Raw genomic sequence first — 17,635 nt, 5'->3', positions numbered from 1 at the left:
GTCAGTTATTCTAAGTCTTTTCATTTCTTGTATTCTATTCCTTGATTTCAGTTCATCTGCTTAGTCAAAGACTGATTTACAGTAGCTCACCCCCACATTCAGAACAGTGCAAACCACAGATGGGCATGGAGCTAAATAAATCATAATAAGCTACTAGAAGCTGGTGATATTACAATGGCTGGGGAAGAACAAAGCAAAGCCGTAAAGGTTTTCATGGCTTTTAACGTTTTACCTTTTTTTCTTTTAGTTCAGGAAAAAAAGCAACTGTGTATTAAAAATCAGAAGATTTAAAAAAAAAATATATAAAATCTTCTTTGCAGTCTGCTTCAACACCTGTAAGTTCTGGAAATTGCAGGACTTGTAATTGCATGAAGTAATTACTTGCAGCTCACAGAGAAGTTCATGTGATATTTTATATTCACTTCAGTGTGGTCAGAATTTCCCCCTAAATTCCTAAATTCGGCGTTCACAGATGTGTGATCTGTGCTTCTTTCTACAGGTATGTTGACCTTGCAGCAAGGCAGGCCTGCCAAGTCTTGTGCCTGTCAAATGTCACCTTACCTGCTTTTCTGATGTGGCTCTCCTACAGTGCTCATATTAAAATTTCTGCTGATCTTTAAGAGCATGTGGACTGTACATATTCAGGAGCAAAAGTTCTGGAATTTGTTGTGGCGGGAACATACTAGTACTATCACACTAGAAAAATGCATGTTTTTTTACTCACTTTGTAAAGATCTGGCCAATATAAAGACTTTGTTAAAACCACAGTTCCTGTGTGATAGAAGTTGTGGAGCTGTGTAGATAACCTGAAGTTTTCATCTCATCTACATTTGAATGTGCTCCATTTCAGAGCTCAGCTGTTTTGGTTCTTGGCTGCTGTAGGCTGAATCTGAACCTGGATCCAAGTACTGAAAGGACATCTGTCATTCCTGTGCTCAGTTACTCTTCTTGCTTTCCCTGGGTAGAAAAGAGAAACCTGACAGGATAAACTGGAACGCTGAGCTTGTATTGATGGCTGGAACTGAGAATTAGAAGCTGAGTACAGGGAATGTGGTGAGAGTTGGGGAACAGATGAGACAAAAAAAGCCCTTTGGAAAAAACAAGCACTTGTGATTCAATGTTTGATGTAGACTAACAGCCATAAAACTACTTTTTCCTGTTCTTGAGTGTCTTCTTAGAGTTAGTGCCAATTTAAAATCTAATTTAATAACCATATCCTATTTAAATATATATCAGTGCAGTTGATTAACATTTTCTCTTACATTCTCTATACCAGTTCACTTCTCAGGAAATAAAATGTTAAGATGATTAGCAGCTGAATAGTTAGTAGCAATAGCCAGAAAAGCCAATATATTGCATTAAATGGAATTATTACAGACGTCAAGGAATTCTGTTGAAGAGGCTTTTAAAGCACATCAGTTGGATTCCATATGAATGAAGAAACATTTTTGAAGGAAAAAGTTGTCTCCAACAGTTTTCAACTGGCAATTGATCTCTGGCAATATTTATTGTTTCTTTGTTCCCCTGCATGATTTTCTGCTGAGGAATGTGGTTGTGGCAACCTGGCCAGTGACTGAAATCCGTGTGGGGAATCTTTTTACCCTTCTGTTCTTTACTGTTATGAATATTCTCTTCCTATTTTCTTCCTGACAAAGCAAAACAAAACAAAACAAAAAGAAAAAAACCACAACCAAACCAAACCAAACAAACCCAAACCAACCAAACAAAACCCAGTTATATTAAATTCTCTGTCTAAATCTGATCTTCAGTTTCTCCTCTGGAAGTCTGTCTATGCTGCGTTGGACATTGGACATTGCAGTGGTGGCAAGTACTGTTTGTAAAGGTTTTCCACTCTTCTCCTTTTCCTTCTGCCTTACAGGAAGGACAGAAAGCAAAAGCAGAAGGAATGAGGAATAACTTAATAACTGCAAAGGAAAATCTGCTATTTTGAAACTCTGTGACTGAGAGAAGCAAGGATTTGATATATGTCATATTTTCCATGATTATCAATATATTGAACTTTATAGGATGGCAAGATTTTTTAAAGTATTAAAGAAAGTGTCATCTGTAAGAAGTGTGGCAAATATGTGACTGCTTTCCTGTGGTTGGTTTGAGGCCATACTCTCCTTTCTTAGTGTTTCCTTTAAAGGGAACTGGCAAGACAAGGACAGAAGAATTCTGTGTCCAAAAGATGAATCTCAGGAGGATGCAGACGGCCAGGGTGGTACTTATGTTGTGCCTTTTAGGAAAACAGTTAGCAATCTTTGATAGTGAGGTGGTCATAACCTATCTGGTGCCCATCCCACTCCAGGTAGGTGAAGAAGTGTAAAAGAAGAAAAAGCAATAAAGAAGAGCTGTGCAGTTAGGGTTCTGAAGAGCATCCAACTACACTGTGCTCTTTGGCATGAGATTTCCCTGGGAAAATTTGCCTTGGCGGCATTGTATACCTGAATTGCCCTAGCTGTGACTGTTTTCTAGGAATAGCAAGTCTTTCTTTTCTGTTTATTTCTCTGTAGTTTCTCATCCAGTACCGGCAGTTATCAGGAATATGCAATCTTATTTTATTATAGGCACACATCACAGGTCTATTCACACAACCCACATTAAAAATGTTTCTGTTTTCTGACTTTTTACTCCCTTGAGATAGAAATATCTCATGAAAGGCAATAGAGCTGTGTCAAAGATTCATGCTGTGCTCTGCAACAACATGATCTCATTCAGCACTGGTGGCAGCTGATTTGTATTGATGGAGACTTCCTACATGTTGAACACAGTCATAATCTCTATTTGTGTCAGAAATCATTGTTTCCCACCTGTACAGTATAATCTGCTCCTGATGCCTATGACCTATTTTTAAAACTATTTCTTCATAGCTGCTCATGTGCCATATTTATAGAAACACTACTGAAAGGGTCAGTAAAGAGTGCAGATACCAGCCATGTACTTCTCCCTATTTTGCGGTACATTCTTAAAAAAAACCACAAACCAAAGAGTGGTACAGCTATTTGTTATGCATACTTACCACTCACTGGAAGAAATCATATCTTTCATCATTTATCCACAAAGAGCCGTTGTGCTCTGAATTGTACATAACTTCTGCTGTCTTTTGCATACCTGTCTAAGCAAAAGATATCTGCTCTGTGTCTTTACTTTCATGTAGAGCTGACTGCTCTCTTATCTGTAGTTTGCCATCAAAATTGCAAACAAAAATGTGGTGGGAAAATACTGTCTACAGATGAAAGTGCTTATAAATTAAACATGCCATGCAACAGGTCTTTCAGACTAAAGACCATGTTTTAAGCTTTGGAAGCATTTAGTAATGGAGATGATATTAAGTTGTACACAAACTACACGGAAGTTAGTAAGACCCAGCTCTTTGCTAACAGCATAACAAATAACAAATGATAGCAGTTTAATCCAATGAGGGATTAATTAATATGGTCTGAAAAGCAAACTGTATGGTGGTTTTCAGAAGGGAAACTGGCATTAGAGAAGACCGTCTTGTAAATAACACCACACTATAGCATTTCTGACTAAAGGATTATGCAATAGTCACAAAAACTGCAGCACTTTTGCATTAATAGATGAAACTGGCAATTGAAAGGTGCAGGTTAAAATCCAGAAAGACTTTTCAGAAGACGATTTCAAGAGACAGCAAATTCTTATTTATATATCAGGTGTAGTAGTAGGGAAATTTCCAGTGTAATCAATCAGGTTTTACTATATATGTGCTCAAATATACATGCCCAGATACGAGAGATTGCAAAATGTCCATATGAGGGAGAGTACGCTCGCAGTGTGAATAACTAATGGCTTCTGCCGGTAGATTTGTCACTGTCTTTCTCTGCTCCGTCCCTGAAGAGTGTGGAGAGCAGAAAAGAGGCTCCAGCTTGGCCAGGTGGTACATGCCAGTTCCCCTTTTCTGAGCATGCTGAGTAGCATTACTTTTAGTGGACTGCTACAGCCTGGAAAGTATTGGCAGGCTGACTCTAAGCAGGACTCCGCTGAAAGAATGGGCCAAAGGAGGCAGGAGAAAGGTTAGGAATTAACATGAAAGGCACAGATTTTCTTTCAAATGCTTTTTATCTCTGTAAATACTCTAAAAACTTGCAGATCTCTGCACATCTGTTTTTTAATGCAGTGTGGTTAAATGCATGATTTCCCTCATTGCCTTTTCACCCATTTAAGTTTTTCTCTCTGAAATTACCTGCTTTATCATAGATCAGCAAAACAGTGTGAAATGCCTGTTGGGCTAAGAGAACTGTTGCACAGGTGAGTACTTTGGTAAGGTTTAGCAGCCAGAAGAAGTTGACCAAAAGATGTGAGCAAAATCTGTAGGAATGAAAGTAACAGGTATTTACTTGTGATCCTTAATTACACATTTAGACTGAAGAGAGACTTAAAACTGCTTGTCCTTTAAGATATGTAAAAGTCACAACAGAAGGATACTGGCAACTGGCCCATGGATATGGGTAAACAGTTGGCAGACATGGATTATTTCAGTCCAGACCCAGACTTCAAGGTCTACCATAGTGCAGTGGTTCATTAGAGCCATCAGCCTTACAGCTGGAGTTGGCAGCCCTTTTTCATTATTCTCTCTTACTAAAACCTATGAAGTTCTCATGCTCCCTTCTTCTCCACCCCACTTTAGGGAGCTGTTTTTACTTTATGCCAATTATGAATCATGAAGGAAAGGAAGAAATTATTTTCGTCATTCCTCTGTCTAAGTGTGCTGGTGCCATGAAGCCAACTGTAAGCAGAAAAGTACAGGGAGAGGACCACAAGCAGCCTTAGAAAGACCAAGAGTGTGATTTCCACTGCTCTGTCCTTACCTGACTGTTCCTGCCCCATATTGCACTGTCTCATCCAGTGGGGATTGGCAGAAAAGAGGGTTCAGCAAGAAAATAGGTGTGTCACTGGGGAGAGCAGAGCTTTGTTTAGCGGGTGCAGACCCTCCTCTCACCCCACTGCCTCTAGTACACAACCCCAGTGGCAGCCAGCCTCAGGAAAGCAGTTTAGCAGCCCTGTGGCTGTCCGGCTGAATTTTCTTGCCAGATAGTTTTCTTCACTTTGTTTGAAACTAGCTAAAGACTATTGGCTTCATGTTGGTGGCTCTGTCTTTGAGAGGTCACTGAGATGGCTGGGAGGTTGCTACCAGAAGTTGTCAATATCAGTTATCATGGGCTATTTTTTGTTCTGAAGTGGTCCTCTGCTGCAAAAGTTCTGCTTAATGTAAGAGTGGTTTTATCATTGCTGAATGAAAGCTGTTCCCAAGGCTGTCCAACTTGACAAGTTTTTAAATAGTGTTCATATGGTGTTAATTGGCTTAATTATATTAAATACAGGATTATGTTTTACTAGCTTAGTGTGGGGTATCGGATTCTTATTCATCCGTGAAGAAATAATTCTTTGCAGTCCCTGCTTACTCAGCTCCTGCTTGTTTCACAGCTCTAGCACTTGCTTCTCACAGACTCTGACTATACATATTGGTTTATTAAGGCAATCAGGCCTATCGCTGGCTGTATCTCTTGTGACTGTCACTTTAGGGCTCAAACAGCACATGCTCAGAGTGACTTCAGCCCGTGTCTCATCTCCTTTCCCAGAACAGGATGAGGGAGCTCCTCATTTTCTTTGGGGAGAGGATTATGGCAGCAGATCTGTTACAGTCTGCACCCTGCCTGGGAGGGCTGCCGAGAACTGCTGGGAGAGGAGATGTGCAGCTTATGCACAGCGTGAAGGAGCTTAGCTCCCTGAGGTGTAATTTTAAGCTCTTCTTGGATTTAATAATGGTTATACTTGAACCATTTTTCTCTAGCTTTCCATACTAGCCATTTGCTGGAACATTATGTAAGAAGAAATATTCTTCTCTTGTATGATCCAAATGGTTCTTTATTTTGCAGCTCTTGGCAGAGCCTTAGAGTGTCTGTTTCTTAGTCTAGGTCTCTTTGTGTGTATATATATATATATATGTATAAAAGTATATATATTTATATATAAAATGAAAATGTAAACTTCAAATGAAGTCGATGTTACTTTTTTTCTCAGTTGCTGTTTTTCACCTTGCTTGATTTATGATAGCAGACCCCAACGCTTCTGCGGTTTTTGAATAAACTCTGTGTTTGTAGCATGTTTTAACAGTGAAATAAAATAAAAAAAATTTAAGATCATTATAAAATTATATATAGATTTAAAAAAAATTCTAAATGGAACAAAATTTCAAACATTTCCCTTTTTCAAGATACTTTTCAAGTAATATTGCTTTCCAGTAGATTACTCCCTTTATTGGCCCGCAGAGATGCAGTGAAGTTTGTGTTGTGGCCAAGAAGGTGTTTTGAGAAGAAACCTTCATGGGTTTGTGTTTTATTCTAATCTTTTATGTCATTGCATGCTACAGATTCCAAAAAGCCTGAGAAAACTGTTAAGAACATACTGTGCTAGCAAATACAGGTATTTCAATGCATTAATCTTTTTACTCAGCACCTCCAGTAGCATGTTGATACATCTGTACTCCAGAGACTGTGGTCAGTCCCTCGTGCCCTAGGTTAGGCTGAGGAATGGAACCGCAGTCATTTTGCAGGAAGTTCATACTGGTTCAGGCTGTGCCTTGGAATATTGGGTAGCCTACTGTGGGAAAGGAAACCCCAGGGAAGGGATCAGAACAGCTCTGCATGCCCATGCCAACGTATACCTCTGGTTCAGTGACCCTACCAGTGAAGTTTGGCAGAGGGAGGAGGCGCTAGCAAATGTTCCAGAATCCAAAGTAGTACCTGGAGATGATGGTGAAGAGCTTATAAAGTGCTTGGGAAGGCGCAAATGCACAACATCTGTCCAAAACACATACAAAAAAATCTGAATTTCGCTACATGACCTCCTTAAATATGGTTGTGCTTGGCTGGAATTTTTTTCCACAGTTCCATTGCTCTTTTTACTGTCTGTGCTGTGATCTTCGTATTCTTTCAGCAGGTTTCTATGTATTTGAGGTTATTTTTCCTGAAAGTATTGCAGTGTGAAAGAGGATGTAGGTAATTTAGTTTAAGCAGAAAATAATGAGACAAGAGTAATAACTATGCACAGAGTGAATCTGTGGAAAGTGGATTCCTTTCACTCCACTGGGGTTTTTTTTTTTGAAAATACCATACATCATCTTGAAATTACTTTAACATGATGCTCACTGTATTACAGGAAGGAAGAAGTGCTTGTAATCCAATGTGACAAATAATGGTGAACAATCATTTATCATGAAATAGTTACAGATTTGTTTCTTGGAAGAGGGTCAGTTTTGACCTTTAGTTATGAACAGTAAATTAGAAACCATTTATAGTGTAATACAGCTACCTACAATTACTCATTTTATCTTAAACACCTTTTTATTTTGCTCTTTTTCAGGAAGATCAGAAAGTCTTGAAAGGTAAATTGCATTGAGGCCCATCTTTGAAGGTTTTGGAATGTCTTTCCCTCTGGAAACACCACTGTACCTACATTAAAAAAAACAGTCTTTGTTTCCTTAGTCATGTTTGTGTCTTTCTACCCTTTGTTAATATGATTCTCATTTAGAAACAGGAACTGTGAAATGTGGTGAGGAATAAATAGATCTCTTCTAAATAGACATTGTCAAGGAAGAGCAAAGGAAGTGAATTGTGCAAATTCTTAGAACTGTGTAACATTTATTTCAGTAAAAGACATATTTCTCAGCTCTCTATCAGAATGTCCTCTAAGATGAGGTGGAAGAAACTCTACAAAAGATGATACAAATTCTGGGAATGGATGAATAAGGGTGATAATGGACAGTGATATTTGGTTGTTGTCCCATTTTTTTAAGAAAGATCATATGCTAATTTTTTTTAGCATTTCTAGTGTGGAGTTGAGCTATTCATTTTAACTGTATTCAAAAAGCATTTAAGATCAGAAGCTGTTTTACATGTGTGTTGACTATCAGCTTCAGTTTTCTTTTTTTGTCTGGCAGATGTAGATGTGATTGGAAATGAAATGGAATTTTATAGGTGCGTAAGTAAGCTCTTTCTGAACCAAGAGCAGGCGTTGGTCACTTTGGGCCTCTGATTTGTGGGAAAGTGAAAGGTAATAGCATTGTATATCAGCTTTTCTCTGTGGCATTTCATCAGGTGCACAGCTCTCAATTGACAGAATAGTAATCACGTACTTGGAATGAGTGAAATCAGTGTCATCTCCACTGGCTGCATTTCCACATATCCTTTCCTGTAGGTGGGCTGACTCTTGGTCATTCTCTCCCTATTTATGCCATGTCCAGACCCTACTATCCCTGTACTTTCTGCAGAGTGCTTCTGTCCACAGTGATGAGTAGCTAGTGGTTGTGTAGATTTTGTGTTAGCTCTGGGATATGGTGGTTTATGTTGGTGAGCAGGGGAAAGTCAGCTTCATGGACTGTATTGATCATCACCTTCAGGTCCTAGGACATTGTGTGAAACATGCTTTATAGACACTACCATGGTCTCAGCATTCATTTAATTAGTTGAACTTAACAGTGAGCAGAGAGGGTGCTTGGCCAAGGCTGGTCACAGGAAAATGCATAACACTGTAGAAATTTCAGTTCAGGTATTTACGATCAGATCCTAATTAAGGGGAAAAAACCACAAGCACATCTAAAAATCACTGAAAATAGCCTCATTCACCAAAATAAACTGTTGTTTCTTAGCAGGATAACCCTAAGATATCAGTGTGCATGGCACAAATGTAAAAACCATAGGAAGTGAAGCAGTCAGGAAGAATTTTCACATTTCTGAGAAAACCCTCATATATTATGAACAGAAAAACCTACTAAGGTATGCTGCTGCTGGTGCAACTAAAATGCTTTGTTGAAAATTTTGGGACCCAGCCTTCTGCAGTACCTTGATGAGGACGATTCAGGCTAGACTCTAGTTTTAGTCTCATGTTAAAGTAAACATAATTAATAAGGTCTTTGTGGTAACAAGCTCTGTAAGTGCTTTACCTTAAAATTAATATTACAGCTTTTCCATGGCAAACCTTTAATTAGTTGCACTGCCTTTTTCTCCCAGTCTTTAATATGCAATCCCTGATACAATAATTCCATAACATATTTTTAATGCCATCTCATCGATCTCAAAAAGTTCTGCTTAGAGTGCAGAACCTGAGCACTTACTTTCAAGTTGCCTCTTGCATTGCAGAATTTTAGCTTGTTGTAATGATGTTTCCAGCCAGGTTCAAAAGCTCAGTCAACAGGACTAAATGTGCTGAGAGTTGTTCATCTTAGGTCTGGTGAGAGGGAACTTCTCCTCTGAGTGATTAATGTGTTAAGTGGGGGGGTGGGAGTTTCCATATGACTAGGAGTTATTTAAATTATTAGGCTGAGATTCTCAAAGGACCCAGAGAGTTTCTCAGAGAGTAATTTCTAGTGCTTGACTCCATTAGTCTAGTGTGCCTGTTCCAGGCCTGATCTGTGGGATTCTGAAACTTGAGTTTGAAATTTGAGAAGAGTTCCCACTGATTTTTGTAGATTTCTTAATAGGAAATTCGATTTCTTGCGAAACTTACTTGAGAAAGACTCTCTCATTTGAAACTGAAGAAATACCCACTGACTTGACTGATTTTCTGCGTGTCAGATGAGATGAAGAGAGAAAAAACCAGCCCACTAGTAAGAGAAATGGACCTGCTGAAATGTGGAAAAACAAAAATGGGTAATAACTTTTGGATTTTTCAGTTTTCTGAACTGCACTTGCTAAGTGGCATCAGAATTGTGTAGAAATTTTTGATGTCTGTTGTTTCTTTGACATCATAGATGAATTTTTAGAAGTGTTCTATTAGTTTCTGGAATATTACAGGATGCAGAATCATTTTTTTCAGTGTTTATTTAGAATAATAATCACAGAAAATATCTCCAGCTGATGTACTGAGAAAGTTGCCATCATCATAATAATTTCTATAGTTTGCTTTTCCAGTGCTTAAAACTTACAAAGGCAAATGACTGTCCGAGTGAGGAGAAATGTCTGTTTCTTTCCTGTACTCACTATTGTAAATCCATAACTGCTGGCTGATTGAGTTGACTGAACCATGAATAAACTGAAGAAAACCTGCTGTATTTACAGCTGGTAAAAAGACTTTTGACTACAGTAGTGTCTTGAACTCAAGAAAGAATAGTAGGTTGTGTAGAAATATAAGCATTGTTCTTATGTAAAATATTATATTTTTATTCCTTAAAATTTTGTTAATCTGAAGTCATTTAAGGACAGTATACTAGTAAGAGTTTTGTTAATGAGCCCTTGAAGTGAAAAAGGTGATTTTCATATCTCAATGGAGAGAACCCCAATTATAGTTTTTCATTATGTTTGGTATCCACATAAATCTGGATTAAATAAAGTTATTTGTTAGTGAGTTCTTCTCTTCTAGGTGCTTTTTCCGTTCATTCTGGTTTTGTAGTTGTCCTGAAAAATCAGATTGACTCCCTCTGGTGGTTGAAACCAAGTCTCTGCATTCCAAAGAGAGCCTTTCAGAGATCTCTCCATTCTGGAAAGCACAAATCATGAATAATATTTTCTAACTTTAGTATTATGTCATTATAAAAAATCATGGAAATAGTTTTTCTTGCTCTCATACAGTGTAGCATTAGTAGTAGGTTGGTATTGATATCTGAAATCTTTTAAATTTAAAGCAGAGACTTACAAAACTTTTTCAAGAAATCGAAGTAGATTGTCAGAAAAAATAAACACAGATATGGACAAAGAAGCCTTGAAATCATTTACTGTGGTGAAAAGTGAAAAAAACTGGAAAGGTGCAATTTAGATGAGTAGTGTAATAGGGATGATGCTAAGTGTGTCACACAATTACATGAACAAGGTCTTTTATACCTAGCTTGGGACTTTTTTTCAGCTTGAGAACATTATTTGATTTTAAAAGTAAACATCTAAGAGTTTAGCTTTGCCAAGACACCCTTTTGGTATAAAAAGGAATAATTCTTCAATATTTGGATTACAGCTGTGAACCTGAGATGTCTGTCTCCATTTTTCAAGTAATTCCCCCAAACCCCAAATGGCAAAATATGAGAGAAACTTTTTGTGATTACTTACTGCAAATGATTATGGTTTGGATCTATACTCTACAAAACCACAACTGTCTTCACATTAATGAGACAAAAATATAAGAAAGCATCCTAGAAGATTGGCATTTACTTGCTTGTGAGTTCATAATGCTTTTTGTATATTTTATGTAATCTCTTACTGGAGTGCCTGCCTTATGTAAGGTCTCAGTAATGGAAATGAGGCCATCTACGTGGCAGTCAGCATTGTTCCCTGAAAGACATACTCTGTCTGCAGCAGAAAATAAATTGGATGAAGACCTTTAAAACCTTCAAAACCCTTTCATCAAGCTGAGAGGGACGTTCCTCAGTAACTCCTCCTTAACTTTCTGTAGAGCAGCCCATCTTCTCTGCCTACTGACATCGTTATCCATCCAGCTTTGGGGCTTGACTGCTGCCTAGCATTCCCATCAACTGTATTAGCATTGTTTGTCCCTTTTCATATTCTCCCACTCCTGATTGAATTCTGCAGTCTAATAAACCCTGCCTTTCCTTTGCTTTGCATCATCACCGGGACCCTATATTTTCCGTTCATTTTCCCTGCCTTACCCACAGCGTTTTCTCTTTGCATGTCGTCAACTCTTCTGCTGCTAGGTATTAGTAATCCAGCAGGTGGACTTCTGAAAAACAGCAAGCCAGCGATTTAGTGTTATCTATTCATTTTCTTTCAGTCCCTGTGCAAATATGCTCAGTGTTTTATGTGAGCAGAGGGAGAGAGAGTCCCCTGAGCGTGCTGCAGTTCAAGGCAGCGTGGTACAAAGGGGAGGAGAATAGGAAAAATGTCTAATTTTTCTGCAAACAGAAGCATCTTTGCTAATAAACATCTGCAACTGTTAATTCTGCATAGAATACATAAGACCTTTATTTCTGAGCTAGCAGAGTAAGTAATATGGTGTTGCCACTCTCCAATTGGCATAACATTTACTATATCATTAGAAAGATTCTTTAAAAGGTATTAATATCCTTCTGTTGGATTTTCCCCCTCCCCTGGGGGAGGTTTCTGTTCAGTCCTCCCTGTTTCTGTGCTTAGGATCCACAGCATTTTTAACCCGATGCTTGTCAAAGATCAGGATGTTCCATAAATATTTATAAGAAACATTGGAATAATAGAAGGTCTTCCTTGATTTCCTGGGTATAGTAGACAGGTTGTAAGCTTAAGAAGTTATGTGTAAATGCTAGATTTTGCTATGCAGTAAGAAGGAGATAAACCAAAACTCTAATTGATGTAGTGTTTTGGGGAGCGCATTCTTCTACAACAACAAAAACAACAAAAAAAAAGGAACTGGAAGATACTATTTTCAGTGCATTTTTAGGGTCAGTCATCTTTTTTCTTAAAAAAAAAAAGTTGCCAACAGTTCCTTGAGAGATTTGCCCTACATCTTGCCTTCCAAGGGTTTTGTTTGGAGCACTGGTTGTCACACCCCTGAAATAGCAAAGCTATTTGGGGATACTTGTTCAGCTAACCTCCACCCCCTGTCTAATTTGCTTGGAGCATGCTGCCCTATGATACTTCAGGACATACCTGCAGGCGTGCCCAAATGGTAGCTGTTGTGATACTCTCACTTCAAGGAAGAGTTTTTCCCCCTGTCCTGTATCTCTGTCATCACCTTGAGATTAGAATAGTGGTAGCCTCACTGCTGTAAATTATTCAGCAGGTGTAAACTCAACATTGTCACAAATGTGCCTGCAGTATTCACAGGTAGAGAAGAGATGAGAGATAAGTAAGTGAAAGTCCTAAGTTCTGAATGTATTTGGTACCCTTTGTAGCCTCCTATTGTCTCTGGATCAGTGATGAGGCAAAGACTGCAGGTCTCTAGAACCCACCATGGTGCCCTTGCAGCCATCCATAGCAATGTGGGGGACCTGGTACACTGTCTTTTAATGTGGGATGATACCGATACAACTGAAAGCAAGTTGCCTTTCTCTTATGTGTGTGGCATCAATCATTATACATGTTTTAAAAAGGGAGGTGAGAGGAACGTTTTGTATCATGTCTGCGCCATGATTTTTTCTTAGCTTTTCAGGATATGATGCAAGAATTACGTATGTCTGCAAGTGCACACACACAATTATGTCACAGTGCTTTCAATTTAATTAGTTAATTCTAAGGTTTTGTTGAAGTGACTGGAAGATACTGATAAGCTGGTACTTGCTGACTTGGAGATATTGTATCTACACAGTTCCTTAACCAAAAGTGGTGCTGCCACCCAGTCAAACCTGAGTTGGTGTCTTCACTGGGTTCTCACTGACAGTGGTACTGATTTGTGCACAGAAGATCCACAGCCAAAAGAATGCTATTTTACATTCTTCCCTGACACTTTTTTGTGCATTGATACCATGCAGAGGGCACACTAGTGTCTAATTGGTAACCTGATGCCATAATTTACACTGATTTATTATCATTATCTAATGGAATCATCAGTTATGTCATAGATTTTGGAACTGGGAATAAAGTTACATAGAAATTCTACATTTTAACTATATGTGCATTTATCTTTGTCCTGTTTTTATTTTGCCTGCAACAGTAGTGTCTAGAATTTAGGGTATTCGTGTTCCTTATATCAAAAAGGCTTTTTCTGGAAAGTGAAAATATGCCTGTGTGCTGATGGGTGTAGAGAAACGTGTATGTAAAGGTTCTACTAGGTGAAATATAAATAAAGTAGCTCAGAAACCCAAATATAGCTCAGCTTGGATTTCTTGATAGCAGATCATCCCAGGTTTGAATTTAAAAGTGTTTCATGTTCTGATGTGATTTACGGGGCACATTTGCCTTTATTGCTGTGACAGCAGTGGTTGGCCTGATAATTTGCATGAGCTCTGGCAGGCTCATAAGTGGAACTTTCACTCAAGTATTCAGTATAGAAGAAACAGCAAACACTACAACATTTAAAAACTTTCTGGCAATAACAAATTAGATGGTATTTATGTTTGTGCTTGTTATGACTGTTTGACTCAAAAGCCTATTTGGAGAGAAAGAATCTGATTTTAGTAAATCAATATAATAAAGCCTTTGATTTTTTACAAAAGCCAGCTAACTGTAACTTCAGTGTTGGTATTTCAAGGCCTTTCACTGATATTTTAGAAGTTTGTGGTTGTTTGAGCTTCCTTTCCAGACCCTGGGGAAATAAGAGTATGGTAAATCAAAGCCCAGATCACTGTTTGCATTTATTTTACTTCTCATTATGACATGTATGCAAACACTTAAAAGAAATAGAAAAAAGGTATAATCATGATAAGATCCCTTTTTTAGAACAAAGGGGAATACTTTTCTAGTTTAATTTATTACACTTCTCTTTAATACTATAAACTGAATTGAGTGCCTCATCAAGTTTGACAGTTCACTTACACTTCTAATTCAATGATAGTACTTCTTGAAATAATTACTAACTCTTGAGAGATAATCCAAGAAAATAACTGCAAAATATTTTTTCTTATCTGAAATGTCTCTTAATTTCTTGCTTTTTTTCTTTTCCAAGTGATGAAGTTTGAAAACTGCGAAGTGCAGTTGAGTACTTAACTGCCAAAAAAAAGTCATCGTGTTAACTTTGAAAGAAATTTTCCATTTTCATTTGCTGTTTTTCTGCTTTCATTGCCTGTGATAACCAAAATCCAGTGTGAGTATGAGGATACGTAATGAGTCAAAAATATTTAATAACATTCAGTGAAATCTAGGTGACACTTTTTTCAGTTTGATGCACTCTCTAACATAATTGAGAGAGTGGAGAAAAAACCTGCTGGTTTTATACATTGCAAAAAAGTTTTGTGAGTGTCATCCTAAATCTGGATGCTTCTGTCCCCATACTAAAATGAGATGCTCAGAAGGCCGTCTTCTTTCATCCCTGTACTCTTGAGAGGCTCTGCATCAAGCTTCTCAGGTGGCATAAAGAAGCTTTGCCTATATTGAAGTTAACAGAGGAATGACAGATTATGTGAGCTGAGAATTGAGGTACAAGACTTTAGCTACCAGAGCTGAAATGATAAAAGCATCCCATGGGAGGTAACCTAACCTTTCACAGTTTATTGATCATCTGACTTGTACTTCTGATGTCACTAGTTATTCTTAACATTTCAGCTTCTCGCTCCTGCTGTCTGCCACGCAGGTCTTGCTGTGGCACCGCTTCCCCCAGGAAGCTGCCAGCCGCCCCTCCTCCAGAGAACGGGCTCCAGATCAGGACATTTTCTGCACTCTTGAACACTGAACAATTTCTGTGGCAGTTTTCATGCCAGTCTCAGTCCTCTTTAGTCATGGCTATTCAAAACCACTTTGCTTGCTTAATTTCCCATCATCCTCCCAACGAACACATCTCTCCTGTGTTAGCTCCTTATTTACACTGTGGCCTCACTGCCACCTTATCACTGTGCCAGGGCTGCTCTTAGGTTACAGAGGGAGCAGTGCTCCTGTAATGCAGCTTCTCAGAGCAGAAGTTTTGACTCCTTTTCCTGTGTTTCATCTTGTGCTCGTGTCTTACTGCCTGGCCAGTCCTTCTCTGTCCCATCTCCTGCCAGCTACTTTGTGTTTCACATGGTTGCCAAAATTTCCCTCTTACTCTCTGTTCCTTATTTCTGCAACTTTCAGCCTCCTATGGTATTTCATTTTTTCATTCTTTTCAAAGATTTTTTCAATCTGTTTCAAAGACACCGTTATAGCTTTTCAGGTATTGGTGCTTTTCAAGTCCTGAATGAGTTGGCACATAAATATGGTTAAAAAAATTCTAGGTTTAAATCGTAGAGTAAATTTAAAGTATTATCTTTATCAGGGAGGAGGTGAATCTTCTGCTCTTCTCAGCATTTAGGGCTCTTTTCTGTAAATTCCTTAGTGCTCTGATTATGTCATGATTGACTGATGGCTAATTCTGCAAAAAGGAAGAGATTTCACTTTCTTTGAATGAAGACACCAAATGGAGCCAGTTTCCTTTACACTAAAATGTGCAAAATTGTTCTGGTTTGTTATCATTTCATGAAAACATATGAAAACTATGAAAAGTACTGTACAAGTTAATAATAACTTTAGTTGGGCTCTATTTTGTAGAGCAGAGTTCAAAAGAGTAGCACTGGTATAAGCTCTCTCATTCTCTTTTCTTTGTGATGCTTCACCAGCATGCTGTCTGGGGTAAGGTCTGGCCATTTCTTTGCATACTAGTTCTAGATTTTACTTGGGTTTTATGTGTTTTCAGGAATATGTTTTTATTACCTAATACTGCTGGTTGGAGAAACTTGCCATCTGTCTTTTGTCACATGTAGTGACAAGTTTCATTTAGTGTTCCAACTTTTGTAGTCCTCCTTGTTCACTTTATAAACCTTAACTGTTTCTCCTGTATAAGTTTGCCTTGAACAACCAAGGCAGGAGAAGGAGACTCACCAGCTTCATGCCCTGTTCCTATCTCCAGCCCTTTTTACTGTCCCAGCCTGAAAATATAACTCAGGCATTCCTTTGGGAAAAGGTTAACTTGGATCCCTGCAGTCCCAGCAGTCCACACAGTTCCTCTTCTGTAAGAATCATAAATGTACTGGTCAAGATGGTCCATAAGCAAGTCTGCTAGCATTCTTTTTGATTGCATCTCAAATCTGGAATACTAACTGTTCAGCTGATGACAGCATTCCTTGTTTAAGGTAACTGCCAACAAAAAAAGAAGATTGCCCCTCTTGGGAGATGGTGGTAAGAAAGCAGGCTGCTTTATTTTCTGATGTTTTCCTTTAGCACTTGTGATTTGGAAGATTTGTGTTTCTAATACACCAGGAATTGAAACCAGTCACCAGAAACAGAGCTTGAAATGCCATCTCTTAGTGGGACACTTAACAGTTGTTCAGTGTTCCCATTGTAAGGAGTGGTTTCAAAGAGCAAAGCCTGAGGGTTCAACCAAGCTCCTTTACCTCTTTTTACACATGCTCCAAGCATCTAAATCACTCAACAAGGACGCCATTTTTCAAGTATCTTATTTTCAAAAGCCCTGTGGGAAGTGCCATCTATGGAGTATAATTGATACGGACACTCTTCTGAGACTGTTTTTGTTGTTATGTTTCAAGATAAAGGCAATTGAGTATTTATAGGAAAAATAAATACATATGCCTTTTGCAATGTGTTGTAACTGAAAATTAAATATTTTTCTACTCAAATTTTGGCATATTTCCTGGAATCACTGAGCTTTCAGTAACATTTTTAGTTAATATTCTGCAGCCTACTGTTGTATTCACCACAGCTGACATGAACTCAGAGAGTTTGTCTTTATTTAACCTTAGAGAGGAATCCCAGGCTTGCTCTGTAGTTGGCAGAGCTATTGGGAAGGATCTTCTGTGGACTGCAGTGGAGAGAGTGAGGACAGGGTCCCACTCTGAACCATGCTTGCTACAGCTTTACTTCATTGGTGATATAAAAATCCTGCAAAATAAGTGAAGTTAGCCTTTATCAAACTCTGATTAATATTTGCTTTCATTATCCATCCCTTTCCTTCTTTGTCTAATATTTTGATGAATCCTGTTGCTTAGATCCTGCATCCCACTGCTCCTCGTGATGTTTGAAGTTGAGGGCACTGATCAGGACATTAATTTTTTACCAGTAGAATATATATGTGT

General features: G+C 38.3%; 1 protein-coding gene across 16 annotated transcripts in view; it reads left to right on the top strand.

The window, feature by feature from the left end:
* The window catches only part of HDAC9 (histone deacetylase 9), a 463,926-nt gene that overhangs the window by 211,663 nt on the left and 234,628 nt on the right, over window positions 1–17,635 (top strand). Inside the window, exon 1 of one of the 16 annotated variants that reach the window (XM_042044229.1) lies at window positions 9,432–9,671. The exons of the other annotated variants lie outside the window; for them this stretch is intronic. Within the exon in view, the coding sequence (XP_041900163.1) occupies window positions 9,602–9,671 (70 nt within the window). The 5' untranslated portion in view covers window positions 9,432–9,601. Of the gene's footprint in view, window positions 1–9,431; window positions 9,672–17,635 lie in introns of those variants that run through there. 16 annotated transcript variants of the gene reach the window in all.

Source organism: Corvus kubaryi, unplaced genomic scaffold, assembly GCF_017639235.1.
Source record: "Corvus kubaryi isolate FWS band 111438036 unplaced genomic scaffold, C.kubaryi_AGA036_p1.0 37398, whole genome shotgun sequence".
In the NCBI taxonomy this organism is placed as follows: domain Eukaryota; kingdom Metazoa; phylum Chordata; class Aves; order Passeriformes; family Corvidae; genus Corvus; species Corvus kubaryi.
Note: the sequence above shows the minus strand (reverse complement) of the source record. Positions and strands in the feature narration are given on the sequence as shown.